The sequence below is a fragment of the Anabrus simplex genome, chromosome 3, assembly GCF_040414725.1.
Source record: "Anabrus simplex isolate iqAnaSimp1 chromosome 3, ASM4041472v1, whole genome shotgun sequence".
In the NCBI taxonomy this organism is placed as follows: domain Eukaryota; kingdom Metazoa; phylum Arthropoda; class Insecta; order Orthoptera; family Tettigoniidae; genus Anabrus; species Anabrus simplex.
Window position 1 is genome coordinate 475,271,663 of NC_090267.1, and position 20,200 is coordinate 475,291,862.

Sequence of the window (20,200 nt, forward strand, 5' to 3'; positions counted from 1 at the left end):
TTCGGCTCGCCAGGTGCAAGTCTTTCTATTTGACTCCCATAGGTGACCTGCGCGTTGTGATGAGGATGAAATGATGATGCAGACAACACATACACCCAACCCCCGTGCCATTGAAAATAACCAACTAAGGTTAAAATTCCTGACCCGGCCGGGAATTGAACCCGGGACCCTCTGAACCGAAGGCCAGTACGCTGACCGTTCAGCCAACGAGTCGGACTCCCATGAGATTAACTTTCTCAACTCCGTGACAAGGGTTAGGACTGAAACTACAACATTTTCCTCTAGAATTGAAGACATACTTTAGACACTTGGCTAATTTTTCTCCTCTAATCTGATTTTTAAGAGTTACTTTAAGATATCAGATAAATCTGATAATAATAGTAAATCCAGAAACTCATGAGGATTTCTGACCTTTTCAATATATCCATAAATAACACAAGCTGGGTTGGTTCAATTGATATATTATTTTCATAGAAGAAGGAAGTAATGTTCAACTGTATTGACTTAATGATGAAGGTCAGGTCTGATCCCCAATAGAGAAGAGGATTTTAGAACTGCTCTCACCAGGCTGTCTCAGACGGTTGAGGCACTGGCCTTCTGACCCGAATTTGGCAGGTTCGATCATAGCTCAGACCGGTGGTATTTGAAGGTGCTCAAATATGTCAGCCTCGTGTTGGTAGATTTCCCGGCATGTAAAATAACTCCTGTGGGACTAAATTCCAAAACCTCAGTGTCTCCGGAAACCATAAAAGGAGTTAGTGGGACGTAAAGCCAATAACATTATTACTTAGACCTACTCTCCAATTTTCCAGGTGGCTTCCAGTGTGAACTCGGTTAGCAAATTACAGTTACAAATTCTAATCAGATAATTATTTCCATTGGTGAATTCCCTATGGAGAATAATTATTTCAATAGGCAGATTCCCTATGGGAAATAAAATCTGGTTTTGAGATCCAGTGCTGAGTATACTGCTCTCACTGCTCTCAATTGCAGTACTAGCTGTCAAAGTGTAGAGCCTTAACACTGAGCACCAGAGCAGTCCGTTAAGACCACCAGTTGAATTTCCCAACAGGTCATGATAGTCCGTGGTGACAGCTGAATAAACACTGAACATATTGTTTCTTGGAGACTAGAGGACTGCTGCTAAATGGAAATTACTTAAATATGGACCGCTGTAGTCTCTGCGGGAATTCAGTACATCTGAGGTGGGAATAAGAATATTGTCCGGATCACCATGGCGGTCTCTATTCGTACTTCGTAACATTTTCTTTGCCATTTCAACTATTCCTTTGGAGCTTTCAGACAGTTTTATGATCACAATAGTACTAAATACCTGCCATACATAAAACTGCCACCTTACAATGACCACATAAAAGAGTGTAATTGCAAATGATAGGAAAAACAATAATCTTATATCAGTGTGAATGCTGTCATGCCAACTGTTGAAGCACAAATGACTCAAACATATCTAAATGAAAGTATTTCCTATAAATGAGTAATACCAGGCGAGTTAGCCCTGCGGTTAGGGGCACGCGGCTGTTAGCTTGCATCCGGGAGATCATGGGTTCGAATCCCACTGTCGGCAGCCCTGAAGATGGTTTTCCATGGTTTCCCATTTTCACACCAGGCAAATGCTGGGGATGTACCTTAATTAAGGCCACAGCCGCTTCCTTCCCACTCCTAGGCCTTTCCTATCCCATCGTCGCCACAAGACCTAAAGCCGTAAGACGTAAAGCCACTAGCAAATAAATATATATATAAATGTGAGAGAAATTTGCCTGGAATGCTACACACACCCCACTGACTACCAGATCAGAAGGGTATTTTTATCTTCTTTTGGCTCAGTATTAGAAGTATCCTTTAAGAGTGAATTACAGTGCATCATACAGTTTGGTTGCCATAGAGCTTCAAATGTGCTTACATTATTTAAATATGAAGAAGAATTGGCAGAAATATGGTAAATGTTTCGTGCTTACTACTATTTTTCCTCATAAAAAATATCAACAGCTAAAGAAAGAAAAAGAGTAATCCTTCTTCAACATCATCTTTATCCTACAATTATCATTAAAATTTACAAATATTAAATATCTGACAGTCTTGCACAGAAAATATAATGTAAAAAGATTATTCTTGGATTAGCAAAGCTTGAATCCAAGTTAACATAAGCAGATTTGATCTTCCACTGATACAGAGTGACATGCATCATCAAGTGTTTGAGTGTAACATCTATATGCTTATTTATCTTAAATCTATGAATTATACATGTTCTCATTCATCCAAAAAACATCCAAATGAAATTGTCAAAACAATGTTAAAAATATATACTCCTCCTCAATACAGCTAGGAAAGTTAGCCACTCCCAATCTGATTACACAGTAATCATCACTTGCAACTTCCAAACTAGGTATTTGGAAGTTAAAATAACTGGCAGTGTATTGCACAGTAGGATAATGTAAAAATTTGAAAACTATAGTACATGGAAATTAAACTATAAAAATAACAACAAAAATATCAAATGAAGTCTCTCCAACTACCATGAGTACAGATCATTGTAGAATTCTAATGTGAAACAACATACGGTAAATAATATTGCACTGATTTTATAAATGCATAAACAGTTGTTAAATGTAATATCAATATAATGTGTAAACTGCAAATATAACAAAAATGTATCCTCTATTTTTTTTAACTATGACAGTCTTATGTGATTATATTGAAATACAAAGCTTGACAGGTTAACAGACAAGCTTATATATTATAGTGTCTTGTGGCATCTGTGAGGTAGTGTGGTGATTTGCATTACATGAAACAGTGTATTTAATCCCCATCTGTATTTTCAAGAGAATTACTTCTTGATTCATCTATGTTACAATGTTCCCTAGTATCCTCAATTTGAGGTTCATCCTTTTTGATAGTCTGATTCATAGGTGGCATTATTACTCTCATATTAGGCAAAGGCTCTTGTTTCCGACTCACAGACAGATCCTCCACCTGATCGTCGTCTTCTTCAATGTGATCTGGTTGCTGTACATCACTGCCAGGTGCAGGACTGGGCGTCAGACTGTTGTGATGGATGTATTTGACAATGTTATTGGGACTATCACTTGGTGAGTGAACATTCCCATTTTCACCTGGACTGGATGAATTTCCAGACTGAACCGAGACATGAGCAGCTGCAGCAGCAGCCATCGCCGCCATTGCTTCACGCTCTCCAATTTCACGTTTCATGCCATCTAATGCATGTTGTAAAAATAAAGGTTCCATCATATTTCCTGGAGTATGATTTACCCCCTGTTCCTCACCTTCTGACATTCCCCCACCACCAAACATAGATCCCATGGAATTGCTCCCACCAGTACTGTATGGAAAATAACTTGTCGAGTTCATGTTAGAGACTCGTTTATTAAATGGGCGACTAGTTGTTATGCCCATCTTTTTTACCTTGTCATACAGTGTGCGTGAGGGAACACCATACTTGCGGGCTGCTTGTAAAGCACTCATTCCAGTACGAACTGCTTCTATTGCTGACATTATGTCATTTCGAGTATACTGCTTGTAGCGCTTCCATTCAGGTTTCTGGGTAGGAACATATGTTGCAATGCCTGATGAAAGTCCTGAAATAAAGAAAACACAACCAAATTAATGAAAAATGAGTACCAAAATTATTTTCTTCGAACGGAAAGTTTAAAAATCAAAACTAAATAAACTGCTAATTAAAGGAAGAAAACTGACTCTCTGTTTCAATCTTAATGAACAGTAACCAACCAAACAGAATCATCTGTCTCAATTCGTAACCAAAGTATTAAAAGAATAATTTAATACAAAACCATATGGTAATAATAATAAGAAACAATAGAACTTAAGACAGCTAACCAACGTGTCCCCATCAATCTGACCCAGTTTAAATATCCGTGCAGGCCATGACAAGAACTTTTACTGGTTCCAATTGCAAAGTGCAACTCCTACCCAATTTTGAGAAAATAGTATATGAATATTTCGTGAGTGTTTCACAAGACCAGCAGGCGACATATTTCTACATCAAATGTTTTGCGTTTTGTGCAAAGAGCAAGCTGTACTCTTCGCAAGCTTATGATCTATGGATCAAATGTTGCCTCCTTCGAGATTTCAAATCAAAATTGTGGGCAATATTTTTTGGATGTAGACTTTCAAAAGTTACAGACACATTCAAAACTAGCATTTTCTATGCTTGCATACTGATGACGATATAACTGTAGAGGCTGCTGATGTATAGGCTTAAAATCCATTACTTCAGGCTGACTGCATCATACTACTGAAGAAATGGATGGTGTTATGAATCACTTGACCAAGCACAAAAATTAATTTTATTTTCTACTTTTTTAGATTATTGCTTCATCTGGTAGCTAAAGGTGTACATTTTATATACGAAGGTTGGAACTTAAATAGTGGCAACTATTTATTTACAATAGATACAAAAGAGTTACATGTTAGTAACATTTACTGTCCTTCAATGTAGTCACCAGCGTTGTGTATAAACCAATGCCAGCGATGTGGAAGTTGTAGTATACCTTTAGCAGAGCCTGTTCTGTTGATGATGCGAATGGAGTGGTCTACTGCCTGTCGAATCTTTGCAACAGTTCTGAAGTGAATGCAAGCTCATGAATCATCTGGTTTCGATCATTGTCCAGTAACGTGGCAAGAGCATGCACTTCTTCTCCATTGACGCTCGTAGGACGACCTGACCGATGAATGTCTGCCACAGTTTGCCGACCATTGTTGAAGGCTTTTACCCAACGTGCCACTGTTCTGTAAGGCAATACACATTCCCCGCAAGCCTCTTGAAGGCCTTGATGACACTGTCGTGCTGTACGACCTCTGGCACATTCAATCTTGATCCAACTCCGTTGTTCCTGTTTGAAAAACATAGTGATGTTATGTTAGACTGCTAGCTCAAAAGTGACCGTGTTTCTCTTGCTTAGGCGATGTGGGCAGGGCAAGTCCATTTACTCTGAGGTAAGGTAGGTATGTAACCAACGTGTGCTATCAGTGACAATATTAGAGTCCATTGCATAGCGTCTCCACAGTGGTGTTGCCACTATTTAAGTTCCAACCCTCGTAGTTGATTGTTCGGATTTTTGTTCTCAACATGATTTCTCGGAAAATTAATTTTCCTAAACGCCAACCCCTCAATCATTAAATTAAAGATTTCTATCAAGTGACTAACCACCATTTTTGAGTCTGAATTACATTATTTTGTATTGTATGCTATTGTTATTTAATCCATTTACCCTCCAGGGTTGTTTTTTCCTGCGGAATCAGTGAGGGATCACAACTCTAGCACCTCAATGGCAGTGTCCTGGAGTATCAGATATTTGGTCGCAGATACAAATTGGAAGGATGACCTGTACCTCACCCAGATGGCCTCATTTGCTACATTGAACAGGGGCCTTGTGGGTGATGGGAAGATTGGAAGGGATAGACAAGGAAGTGGTCATGGCCTTAAGTTAGGTACCATCCCGGCATTTGCCTGGAGAAGTGGGAAACACGAGAAACCACTTTGAGGATGGCTGAGGTGGGAATCAAACCCCCTCTACTCAGCTGACCTCCTAAGGCTGACTAGACCCCGTTCCAGTCTTCATACCACTTTCAAATTTCGTGGCAGAGCCGGGAATCAACCCAGGCCCCCAGGGGTGGCAGCTAATCACACTAATCACAACACCACAGAGGTGGACTAGAATATTGTTTTGGATCATTTTATATGAACAATTTATGATGTAACTGTAATGTTTAAAAGCTTCTGATCTACATACATACATACATACATACATACATACATACATACATACATACATACATACATACATACATACATACATACATTATCATTATAGACTGTTATGCCTTTCAGCGTTCAGTCTGCAAGCCTCTGCGAATTTACTAAACGTCGCCACAATCCTCGATTTGCAACTAGTGTTGTGGCCTCATTTAGTTCTATACCTCTTATCCTTAAATCGTTAGAAACTGAGTCTAACCATCGTCATCTTGCTCTACCTATACTTCTCTTACCCTCCATAACAGAGTTCATTATTCTGCTAGGTAACCTATCCTCCTCCATTCGCCTCACATGACCCCATCACCGAAGCCGGTTTATGCGTACAGCTTCATCCATCGAGTTCATTCCTAAATTAGCCTTTATCTCCTAACTACGAGTACCCTCCTGCCATTCTTCCCACCTGTTTGTACCAGCAATCATTCTTGCTACTTTCATGTCTGTTACTTCTAACTTATGAATAAGATATCCTGAGTCCACCAAGCTTTTGCTCCCATAAAGCAAGGTTGGTCTAAAAACAGACTGATGTAAAGATAGTTTCGTCTGGGAGCTCACTTCCTTCTTACAGAATACTGTTGATCGCAACTGCGAACTCACTGCCTTAGCTTTACGACACCTTGATTCAATCTCACTTACTATATCACCATCCTGGGAGAACACACAACCTAAATACTTGAAATTATCTACCTGTTCTAGCTTTGTATCACCAATCTGACATTCAATTCTGTTGAATTTCTTACCTACTGACATCAATTCAGTCTTCGAAAGGCTAATTTTCATACCATACTCATTGCACCTATTTTCAAGTTCCAAGATATTAGACTGCAGGCTTTCGGCACAATCTGCCATTAAGACCAAGTCGTCAGCATAGGCCAAACTGCTTACTACATTTCCACCTTACTGAATCCCTCCCTGCCATTTTATACCTTTCAGCAGATGATCCATGTAAACTACGAACAGCAAAGGTGAAAGATTACAGCCTTGTCTAACCCCTGTAAGTACCCTGAACCAAGAACTCATTCTACCATCAATTCTCACTGAAGCCCAACTGTCAACATAAATGCCTTTGATTGATTTTAATAATCTACCTTTAATTCCATAGTCACCCAGTATGGTGAACATATTTTCCTTTGGTACCCTGTCACATGCTTTATCTAGATCTACGAATCATAAACACAACTGCCTCTTCCTCTCGTAGCATTTTTCAATTACCTAGTGCATACTGAAAATCTGATCCTGACAGCCTCTCTGTGGTCTGAAACCACACTAGTTTTCATCCAACTTCCTCTCAACGACTGATCGCACCCTCCCAAGATGCCAGTGAATACTTTGCCTGGTATACTAATCAATGAGATACCTCAATAGTTGTTGCAATCCTTCCTGTTCCCTTGCTTATGGATGGGTGCAATTACTGCTTTTGTCCAATCTGACGGTACCTTACCAACACTCCATGCTAATCTTACTACTCTATGAAGCCATTTCATCCCTGCCTTCCCACTATACTTCACCATTTCAGGTCTAATTTCACCTATTCCTGCTGCCTTATGACAATGGAGTTTATTTACTATCCTTTCCACTTCCTCAAGCATAATTTCACCAACATCATTTTCCTCCTCCCCATGAGCTTGACTGTTCACAACACCACAAGGATGATTTCCTTTTACATTGAGAAGAAATATTCCCTCCACCTCTCCAGTGATTCCCTGGGATCTATTATGAGTTCACCTGAATTACTCAAAACACTGTTCATTTCCTTTTTCCCTCCCTTCCTAAGATTCTTTATTACTGTCCAGAAAGGTTGCCCTGGTGCCTGACCTAGCCTTTCAAGGTTATTACCAAAATCTTCCCATGACTTCTTTTTTGATTCAACAACTATTGGTTTCGCTCTGTTTCTTTCATCTACGTACAAATCCCTGTCTGCCTCGGCCCTTGTTTGGAGCCATTTCCGATAACCCTTCTTTTTACGTTTACAAGCTGCTCTCACTTGATCATTCCAGCAAGATGTTCGCTTTTTCCCATTTTTACACACAGCTGTTCCTAGGCATTCCCTTGCTGTTTCTACTACAGCATCTCTGTATGCCACCCATTCACTTTCTATATCCTGAACCTGCTTACTGTCTACTGTTCGAAACTTCTCACTAATCATATCCATGTACTTCTGTCTAATTTCCTCGTCCTGGAGATTTTCTACCCTTATTCGTTTGCAGACAGATTTCACTTTCTCTACCCTAGGCCTAGAGATACTTAGTTCACTACAGATCAGATAGTGGTCTGTATCATCGAAATATCCACGGAAAACTCGTACATTCCTAACAGATTTCCTGAATTCGAAGTCGGTTAAGTTATAGTCTATTATGGATCTGGTACCCCTAGCCTCCCATGTGTAGCGGTGAATAGCCTTATGCTTGAAGAATGTATTCGTAACTGCTAAACCTATACTACCACAGAAGTCCAGCAAATGCTTCCCATTCCCATTAGCTTCCACATCTTCTCCACATTTACCAATCACCCTTTCATGTCCTTCAGTTCTATTCCCAACTCTTGCATTGAAATCGCCCGTTAGCACTATTCTATCCTTGCTGTTGACCCTGACCACGATGTCACTCAATGCTTCATAAAACTTGTCAACTTCATCCTCATCTGCACCCTCATATGGTGAATACACGGAGACAATTCTAGTCCTAATTTCTCCAACTGACAAATATACCCACATCATTCGCTCATTTACGTGCCTAACAGAAACTATGTTGTGTGCAATGGTATTGCTGATAAAGAGCCCTACCCCAGACTCTGCCCTTCCCTTTCTAACACCCGTCAAGTACACTTTACAATCTCCTATCTCCCCTTACCCGAATATCACTTACTCCTAGCACATCCAGATGCATCCTCTTTGCTGACTCAGCCAGTTCTACTTAGTTGTAAAATTGCTGACATTTGTGAAAGAGGTCTGCAGATGAATAGTATCAAGATAACACATGATGAAGTATTTGAGTGAATATAATCCTGTACTTAAATGAGCAATACTTTTTTTAAAGTACCATATTCTACACTAAGCCCGCCCCGTGGTGTAGGGGTAGCGTGCGTGCCTCTTACCCGGAGGCCCCGGGTTCGATTTCTGGCCAGGTCAGGGATTTTTACCTGCATCTGAGGGCTGGTTCGAGGTCCACCCAGCCTACGTGATTAGAATTGAGGAACTATCTAACAGTGAGATGGCGGCCCTGGTCTTGAGAGCCAAGAATAACAGCCACGAGGATTTGTCATGCTGACCATACGACACCTCATAATCTGCAGGCTTTCGGGTTGAACAGCAGTCGCTTGGTAGGCCATGGCCCTTCAGGGTTGTTGCGCCATGGGGTTTGGTTTTTTTAAATATTCTACACTGCACTGAATTTTTCAAGTCAAATCGAATCACTAGATGACAATTTTATTAGTTAGTCAAATGATAGAAAACAAAAGAATTACAGAAACTACAACAAGGCATCACTAATTTTGATACGTTAACAAGAAAATTCATGTTTTTATGTTCATTTTGGTATATACTGGTAATACTTTACATTTTGAAGGAAAGATGAATTAATACAAAGCATTTTGCATTTGTGTAAATATCTCAAAATCTATTTTTGGCACATGGTCAAATGATGCATAACAATATACAAATATTTGAAAGAGAGCAATCACACTTTCATACGACAGCCTGTGTCTACTCCAACTACCATAATGTTGCAGATGGCAGAGGGGAAAAATAGAGGAGAAAGGAAAGGTCAGGAAAGGAAAGAACGCTCATCAGGCCAATTTAATCCTTTGCCTAGTAACAAGAAAAAGAATTACAAAGAAACCAAGTTCCAAATTATACTGCATTCATAGTTCTAGAAAAGACATTTAACAGAATTGACTAGCAACAATTATTCAAGATGTTTAAGGATGTGGGAGTGAAATACAAGGTAAGGAGAATGCTGCAGTGCCTGTGCAATAAAGAGGTGGCAGTGATCAGATATGGCAAATGCCTAAAACAGGCTAACATCATGCAAAGTATGCTACAGGGCTGTGTACCCTCACTGATTCTATTCAACAGGTATCTCCATAGAGGGCTGATGAGGTGAGAGAGGAACTTGAGAGAAATAGGAATAGTGTGTACAAAAGGAGAGAAAGTTACCATGTTAAGCCTTGCTGATGACATAAATAGTGTTAGCTGGGAATAAAATTATTTTGGAAGAAACACAGATCATTCTCAGCAACAACTGTAACACACACAACAGTAAAGACTAAGATCTTAGCTGCTAGCAAACTGAGCATATAAGCTTGCTGTTTAATTAGAGGGAAATGACTGAAGAGTGTAGAATAATTAAGATATCTAGGGACAACTACTATTACTACTACTAAAATGTTTTCATTCCGTCCCTGAAGGAGATGGTGGGCCTCCTATGTGGTAACGTTTTCTCTCAGGCCAGGGAGATATGATATGGTAAAGATGTTCAGAGAATGGGAGGGGGTTGGTCGCCGTGGCCTATACTAGGAACTGTCCCAGCATTCGCCTTAGTGCAGGAGAATGGAAAACCACAGAAAGCCATTCACAGGACAGCCGACGGTGGGGACCAGTCCCTCTCCATCTCATGGCCAACCCTCCTCTGCTCGGTTGGACAGTTGGAATGCAGAGCTGTCGGACCACAGACCAGCCGTGGCCACTGGTAGGTCGAAGCCGACTCTGAAACTGCCGACCCTTCTAAGGACAAGGATTACATTGAATGGAAGATCAAAATTCATTGTAAACTACATCAATAAAGCAAAGGCACCCTTCTAGAGTATGAGCAATCTCTTCACCTCAAATGCCATCAATAGGCCTAAATATGCCAGAAAACACTTTATTAAGAATGGAATGCGATACTTTTCTCTGTATCAAATGAAGAAGTTCTGCTGAGATAAAGGAATAGAAACCATGGCTCAGAGAAATCATTCAAAAAACAAAACAAAATGTCTAGGTTGATCATTTCCTAAGACAGGGAAGTCTTGTTTAGATGATACTCAAAGCTGCTGCGGATTGAAAGAACGTTATGAATGAATGAATGAATGAATGAATGAATGAATGAATGAATGAATAAATAAATAAATAAATAAATAAATAAATAAATAAATAAATCATGAGTGGATAATTGTTGAAATACATCAATAAGGTCATGAAGGCATCTATCCCATCAACACAGAGCTCAATAAAGTTGGAGAGCTGCAGCTAACTAATATTAGAATCGTTTACAAGAGAAAAATAACGATCTAAAATGTAGGCCTATGCCAAGTTTTATCACTTGCAAGTTATACTCCACCTAGTAATGTTAAAAGTGAGGTAAGGATAATAGAAAACCCTACACAGTCTTACAATACCCAAAATAACTTTAAAATTTTTAAAATTAGGTTACCAAATGAGTAAGAAAAAATAAGACACGAAAAAAAAAAAAAAAATATGGAAGCTTAATGTCCACACATCTTTTCTGTTCAGGCATGAAATGAAAGGGTCCCTCAGGCAAGCAAATGAGAATGCAAACTTCTACTACAGAGCAAAGCTTACCTCTCATATCTCCAGGAAATGACTGAGACAGCATTGTCTTATTAGCCTGAAAAAAAAAAAAACCCAAAGAATTTGATTAAAAGAACTTCACATACTGCAAAATATTAATTATTACAGCAGATTCACCAAAGGTCACCCTTACCTTGTCATTTGTTTCTTCATCCATTGTCGATATATCAGTGTATGGTGATCGAGCTTCCTCAATTGACTGCTCGGCTTTCACACTTTGCTGAGAAAGAAAAGTTATATATTAAATCCTGACAATAATATACTGAACATTCTAGAAATAATCTGTCCATATGAAAAGACAATGAATGAAGACAATCTTTCTTACTTTATCTACATCATGATCCGACCCGTTGGAGTGAATGCGTTCATGGCTGTCGGGTTGGCACACCAGCGACATGGGCTGAGAAGAATCAGCCTGGGCCTGGGCCTGGGGTTGCCCCTGTCCTTGGCCCAATACAGTACGCAGTATGGGTGTATCTCGACTCATGAGAAGGCTCTGCAGCTTCTTCCGCTTCAGTGGATTCATGTCGGCTCCAGCTGCCTCGTAGCAACTGTTGAGCATGGCTGCTGCTGTAGCAGCTGCTGCATGAGGATGACTGGGAGGAGGCACAGATGATGGATGATGAGGTAGGGGCAGTCCAGGCATGGGCCACATAGGTAACGAGATGCGGCTTCCCCGATCCATAACCGGCGATTTTCCATACAGATTGTATGGAGTTTTTGTGAAAGGTGGGCCAGGCATACCTGAGGAATGAGGAGGAGATCCATTACTACTACTATGAGGCACACATGAAGGATTTGGTGTTGAGGTAGTTATGCTAGGAGGAGAATGGGCTGAGGAAGGATCCTCATCCCGTGTTACTCTTGTGGCCATGTTCTGGTTAGCCTTTGGTGTACTTGTCAAGGGGCCATTTTCCTCAATGAGTCCTTTAACTTTCAATGCTTCTGCAACTTTGAGCAAAGCAGCAAGATGATCCTGAGCAACATTTACTTCTCCTCTGTACATATATTCTAATATTGCCTTCATTTCACTATATTTTACATCTTTCAATACTACAACAGGATGCTGACAGGGTAAGTCTGTGAAGAGAGCCTGGAAATATGATGAACAAGCTGCAAGTACCATCTTATGGCATTTGACAAATGTACCACCTTCACATGCTAATGTGACATCAGTAAAGGCTTCATTTCGAAGGAGCTCATCAAAGACTGTCAATAAATTAGAGCGATGGTTGTTCCACCGCAAGCAATACTGTTGCATATTACTCCCCATTGTCACTTCTTCTGAAGTCACGTTGCAACTGTTCGACTCCACTTTTGATGCTTTAATAGTATACTTTAATGGTGGACAAAATGGTTACACCTGAAACAAAGGAAAAGAGCACTAATTATAGCAATAACCTATTATGTTTTATGTAATATTTAAAGTATCCACATTCATCCAGTTCGAAGCTTCAGTAACACCAAAGAGAGTTCATCTGACAATCAGCCAATAACTAATATCTTGAACATGTAAATAACATTTTCTTCTAATAAACATTTTCCACGTAACAAAGACTAAAATTTACCACCAAAATTCAAGAAAATACAATGATGTATAGTCAAAAAATAATCTATTTCTGAATCTACTGAATCTAATACAATAGTGTCTGGCTCCACTGCCAAGTGGTCAGCTTCTCGGCATCTGGTTTTCGGTGTTCAATTCTCAGCTGGGCCAAGGGATTTTAATTTTAAAATGGTTAATTCTCTTGGCTCAGCCACTAGAGATTTGCATTGTCCCCAATATTCCTGTAACTCACACACCACATACAACACTATCCTCCACTCCACCACATTACCGGTAACATGCAGTTTGTCACAGCAATTATAATAATAAGTATTTCTTATCCACCTGTTCAATACAAATCACCTTTATTGGTTTTTACATTTTTATACAATTAATGCTTCTAAGGACATGTTTCGCTCTTATAAAGAGCATCTTCTGCCATTAATTTTAATCTTAAAATGATGTTCATGAACAGTTGTAAACATATTAAAAAAACAATAGTCAAAATTAAAATTACAGTAGTCTACAAATCTAATTACATCACATCTAAAAAACAACTTTAAAACATTTCAAAAACGTGATAATATGAACATTTAAAATTATCACAATGTCCATAGAAGAATTAATTGTATAAAAATGTAAACACAAATAAAGGTGATTTGTATTGAATAGGTGGATAAGAAATACTACTTATTATAATTGCTGTGATCAACATCATTCAATACGGAACAAACATGAGGATAATGACCTGTAACATGCAGTTTCCCATACACAGCAGATGCTGCCTACTCACAAAAGTTTATTATTATTAAAACATAAGTCTAAAGACTATTTTATTTCTAGAAAAACATTTATTATTGGCATAACATATTTCATAGTTATTTTCCTCTATCATTTCCAAGTTTCATGAATAAAAGCTGAGGGAATATTTTTCAACCATTATCACAAACATGCTACTTTGTTTCAGTCTGTAAAATCAAAATGATTGTATATTTCTTGGATGTTAAGTTCATCTAGAGGTAATTTTCTTGTTTTGTTCTCTTAGTATTTTTTAACAAAGTGATATAATAGTAAGGGAGAGGGTGAAACCCAGCATCAGCATATAACCTACTCCTGTCGAATAACACCAAGGGATCTACTCAATGCTTAACATCCTCATTCGATCAACGAATCACCATCAACAGCGTCAGGTGCCTCACTCCATATGAACACTGCAGAGGAGTTTGGGACTGAATCCAGGCTAATATTCTGATGGTGAAAGTTTATTCCACCAAGGGGACTCAAAATGGCTAATCACGGTGTCAGACCGTATAAACTTGATGGCCATCTTCGGCAATGGTCTTACTATTTCAAGGACCTAGAAAAGCTTTCTTGATTGACTTGAAAGTGAATACCAGTTTGAAAACACGTAATGACTGAAATATTATATCACTGGAGAAAAAATTAAAGAATTGAGTGATCTCAAATTCTTGTCGGTCAACGATGGGTGGAAGTATTCAGTTATTTTGAATAACAGACACGTTTAAACTTCTTATTGGATTCTTCCTTTTGCATCCTGTGAATGAATACACTCTGCAGAACGAGTAGATATTATTTCTACTTTTCTATAACTTTTGAATACAAAACCTATCTCAACTGAAGATTAAAATGCTAAAGGTAATCGCTGTACTGAAATGTAATGCTGGTTAAACCAATGAAATACTTTTATGAACAGATTAAAAGAACTCCAGAAAAGAAGGAAAAGACCTTGTAGAAAATACAACAGTGACTATTTATTTATTTATTTTATTTATTAATGTCTTTCTGTACATGGCGGGGCTCAGGCTATGAAGCCTGCTATTATGCCAAACCATATAATTATGCACCTGTATAAACATAATATACTGAACATTATAACTACTTAAAAAATAAGTTAATTATAATTTAAAGTTAATGTGAAATGTAATTTGTATGAAATGTAAAGCATCATAAAAATCATTTTAACATTTTAAAATTAATTTATAATAATTACTATTATTAGAGCTATATCTCGAAAAATATAAACTATAATGTTTCTAACCTTACATTGACATTTTATTCATTTAACTTAATAATCTAAAATTTAAGGGTACTTCTAAGAGTAAATCAATCTGAGTGTAGGTAAAATGGAAATGGAAATGAATTGAGAATATTTTTGCATGATGTTATGTGTTTTCTTACTATGAAACATTTTTATAGTAAAATATAACAATGCTTAAATATAAGAAAATACATGCGTTTGTGTTTCTTGTGTAATAACCTACAGTAAATAATTATATAAAAAGTATTTAGTACATCATTTAGTCACTCAACATCGAATGGAGTGGCTGCATGTGTTAATGCATTGCAGCTATGGGACAAAACTCTGCATTAGGGAGACAAATGCGTTCGAACTCCATAGTTGGCTGTCCTGAAAATGATTTTCTGTGGTTCCCCATTTCCACTTCCAGGCAAAAGGCATGACAATTCCTATTCATAGACCACAGCTGATTCCTTCCACCTACTTACCTAATTTAAATTTCACTTTCATTAGCTCCTCAACTGACGCTGGTGTCACGAAGGGCATCAGGTCATAAAAACAGGCTGTATTATTTCAGCTCATCTCATCTCATCTCTGACCCGTATCAGGAAACGGGACTTAGAGGTAGACATACATACATTCTTCTCTTAACTGGATTGATTTGTTTTCCAATACAGTACACCAAGCACAGTAATCAGAACATAATGAAAAATTCACATAGACTAAAAGAAATGTGATAAATAAATTAGTCCAGCCCCGCGGTGTAGGCCCGGCCTGGGGACTGGGTGTTTGCGATGTCCTTAATCTTCCTTTCCTCACACACAACGTTCCACATTATCACCATTCCAATTACACTCAGGTTCATACAAAATGGTGCCAGTAGGGGCAAAAGATCCACATGGGTCGACGCCCTGAACAAATAGCATTTAAAAAATAAAATAAATTGAAACTTCCTAGATAATACTAACAGTAATTTTGCTTATACAGTTTTCACTCCTCAACTTCTATTTTTAGTTTCACATTTTTGGAACACACAGCTCAGAGTCAAAGATAGGAACATTAAAAAAAAAAAAAAATCAATAGAAAAAAGAAAAAAAATCAGCTTAGGGAGTGTCGGGAAATTTTAAAGGCATAAAAATTTGAAATAAAATAGGTTTATTTCATTATTTCTTTTATTTTCTTCTTCTTTCCTGGCTGTGTATGTACCCATAAAACATGCACTCCCAAGCTTATTCAGGGTTGGCTCGTCTGACTCTGAGAGCGTATGTCCGACATTCTTGCACCAAATCTAATGGCACTTTACATTTCCTTAAGGCAGCCTCAGCAGTTCATTTCCATGTTGTCTCAGGATGCCCTCTTCCTCTCTTCAGCTCGTTGATTGCAAAAGCTTCTGTACTAAATGGTATTCATTTCTTCTTCTGATGTGACCATACCAGAAGAGCTAGTTTATCTCATCTGTTGAAAACTACTGTTCTTTCTGTCTTTGATATGTAGATTATAAAGTTGAAATAAGAATAAAGTCAAATAAAATGACATGACTAACTTCCCCTGTCCTTGCGATAAGTAAAAACTGTACAAAACAGAATTAGCAAATTTCCTTAGGGTATTCCATTTCCTCCAATATGCTGTAAGAAATACTGTATGTTAAGTTTCATTTCACTTATGAACTATAATTACTGTGTATGGTATTAAAAACTATGCATGATACTCATATATTCTACATTTGTTGATGAACATTATTTGAGTTAGCTATCAGTATGATGACCTATAGGTATTGAACAATGGATATTTCTAGTTTACACCTTTCTCCTAAAGAAGAAATCATATGTCAGAACCATTCACAAATTTCTATATTTCTTCCATGGTTCTACAATGCCTTCACCAAGTTATTCAGGAAATTTTCTGATTTGGAAAATTTATAATGTCCAATAATGGACCACTTATACTGGTATTATAAGTTTACTCATTCGGTACAAATATTTCACGTTCCCTATGCCAATCAACATCTATATCATCTGATGGCCAAGCAGGCATCAATTTTTGGTAATGAGACAGTCTCTCATAGTACATTGACACTGCCGATGGCTCCAAATAGCCTACGCAGAGGCCTCCACGGTATCCACTAGTCATGCGACTTGGTGGGTGTGCTAAGTACCAACTGATGATGGAAAATTGATAATGTCCAATAACGGACCATTAATATTGGTATTATAAATTTACTCATTCGGGACAAATATTTCAGGTTCCCTATGGGAATCAGCATCTATATCATATTCAGGAAATGTAGAGGAACAGGGTCAGTTTAAACAAAACCACATAACAGAGAAGAAGCTTGCAGATATTCAAGCAAGAATGGATATCAGCCCAAGGAAATTTTCAAGTTGATTGGCACAGGAGTGTGGTGTTTCACAAAGATAGGCATTACGGGGACTGAAAATACTACACTTTTATTCTTACAAAGTGTCAGTGGTTCATCAGTTACCACCACAGTATCCACCTGCCCGAGTAAATTTCTGTCAATGGACACTGCATCTATCCAAGACTTTATTGTTGATCCTTCTCTTTAAATTATGACAGATGGGTGAAGCTTATTTCCTTTTAAATGAGTGCATGAACAATCCTCATGTAATGCACGAAAATCCTATTCACGGTCAGAAAGTCAATATATGGTGTGGCATTAATGCATGCGGAATAATTGGCTCCATTTTCTTTTATGGTACCGGTACAGTTAACTTGAAACTTTATATGGAAGCCACTTTTTGAAATGTTGACTGAGGAAGAAAAACAGCATGCCTACTTCCAGCAGGATAACACCACAACTCATCAATTAGGCCTAATGCATACAACAGGTGGTCGATGAGTAAATAGTCATGGACTTATGCCCCCCACCTCATTCCCTAATTTAAGTGTCTTTTTTTTTTACCGGTGGGGAACTTTAAAAGAGAAAGTTTACAAAAATAGACCATGTACTCTTGAAGCCCTGGAGAATGAAATCAGATGACTGATACAAAAAATTTCTGAGGTGGAGATACGAGGATTTCAGATTATTTTTTATACTGGCACATTTCTATTGAGAACAATGGACATCATTTTCAACAGTTTTATTGATGAAAGGTAAGATCTACATTAGTTTTCAAAATTTATTATTAAATTTTAACTAATAATTTAGGCCTACAGTAATGAAACTGAATGTCCACCTGTGTTGCAACAGTTTACTGGTGAGTCTAGCTATGGATTGTGGGCAATTTGTTCCCAGCATAGAGCAGTAACTTTTTGCTGCCTCTCCCTGAATTACTTAATTTTCACATGTTTATTCCTTTCCATTACTTGCCTTGGGTATGCTTCTATTCTCCTTCCTAGAGCTTTTTCATAGAGTTATATTAGTACACTTGATCATTCCATTCCAATACATACATTTGGTGGGTAAAAATACAAAGGAATACAATCAAGATATTCTCAGATATACTAGTAAAATAACGCAAAACAGATACTATTGTAATAGCCTATGCTATGGGAAATTGTTTGGACTGCACTGAGACACCAAAATGTTCCAGAGGAATACGTGAGGCTTATCCAGGACATGTACGTTAGTCCCTCCACAAAGGGGAATCTAGTTGTCTAGTTGTGGTATCCTTAGAAGTTTCCCTGTTGAGGTTAGTGTTCATCAAGGTTCAGCTTTGAGCCCAATCTTATTCAATATAGGCCTAGTTATTAACTATCTCACAGAACAACTGATGACACAACTAGCATGGACCCTTCTATATGCAGACGACATCATACTTGTTGGTGAAACACACGAAAAGGTCGAGGCAGCCTTAGAAATTTGGAGAAGAATGGACTCAGAATAAACTGTAAGAAGACGGAGTATATGTTCTGTAACTTTGCCAAGCCAGAAGTTCAAAGTCTACTCAATACAATTTCCTTAGCGGGTGAACCACTGGCAATGACAAATAAATTCAAGTACCTGGGCTCAGTTATTACCACCGATACGACGATTGATGATGACATGAAGCATCGCATCAACATTGGATAGACCACATGGCATTTGCTGATAGGCATCTTATGTGACTGGAAGATGCCTATAAAGCTCAAAGGCAAGATATACAAGACTGTTGTTAGGCCTGCCCTCACATACGGTTTTGAATGTTGGACAAGGCAAAAGAAGCATGATCAGCAAATGCACGCAATGGAAATGCGGATGCTGCGATGTCACCGGGTGTCACCCTCTTGGACCGAGTGCGCAATGAGCATATATGAGGATCATTTAATACAGTCCCTATCAGTCAGAAATTGGAGGAGTGGCAGTTGCGCTGGTACGGACATGTACAACGTCAAAATAAAGATCATCCCATTAAGAGAGCTCTTGCAATCGAGGAACCAAGGAGAGGACGCGGACGTCCGAGAGCAACATGGTGGCGTACAGCCGAAAAGGTCTTGAATAGAAACGGCATTCCAGTGGCGGAGATATCCAACTGCAGGGAGTACTCTCTAAGGATCAGAAGTGTAAGCATAACGTTATCAACAGCAAATCCTCCCCAAACTCATTGAACTAGATCAATTCCTAACTAAGGTACTTCTAAGGTTTGTAATAACTGTAGCTCCTCAGAATGATATCTGTCCTCAAGGTAAAACATATCCTACAAAAGCTGTTCCTAGTGATACTTGGGAATGTCCATTGTGGGCACACATACAACCAGGAAACAAGAAGAAGCCTATGCTAATGAGGGAAATCAGATATTCGAGTCCCTTTTAAGCTTAAAAATAATAAGAACAGTTTTGAGTGCAATTTCATTATGAACTGAACTTTTCTACATTGAGAGAAACATGAAATGTTAATGTAAAGGGTAAAGAGGTATTTTAAAACGTAGCAATCAAGAACCCAATTAAAGTATGATTCCAGTGTATGGGACCCACACCAGGACTACTTGATACGAGAACTGGAGAAGATCCAAAGGAAAGCAGCACGATTTGTTGTGGGCGATTTCCGACAACGGGGTAATATTGTAAAAATGTTACAAACATTGGGCTGAGAAGTCTTGGGAGTAAGGAGACGAGATGTTCGGTTACATGAGCTGTCGGTGGAGAGATAGCGTGGAAAGACATTGGCAGACTAATAGACTTTGAGTGAAATTCAGGAGGACAAATTGGGGCAAATATTTATCTAACATTTCCTCTACCTCTCATTTGAATTTAGGGCTGTCGCCCAGGATTGTTTTGATTACAGCACAGAATAATTAATTG

General features: G+C 38.4%; 1 protein-coding gene across 1 annotated transcript; it reads right to left on the reverse strand.

Annotated features, from left to right (window-relative positions):
• Positions 1-2,713: 2,713 nt before the first annotated feature.
• LOC136867453 (uncharacterized) lies at positions 2,714-12,690 on the reverse strand. Its single transcript, XM_067144660.2, has 4 exons — positions 11,701-12,690; positions 11,509-11,595; positions 11,367-11,412; positions 2,714-3,614 (listed from the first exon to the last, which is right to left on the reverse strand). Exons 1-4 carry the CDS (start codon positions 12,646-12,648, stop codon positions 2,818-2,820), a joined length of 1,878 nt encoding a protein of 625 aa, XP_067000761.1. The 5' UTR covers positions 12,649-12,690; the 3' UTR covers positions 2,714-2,817.
• Between the last annotated feature and the right edge of the window lie 7,510 nt (positions 12,691-20,200).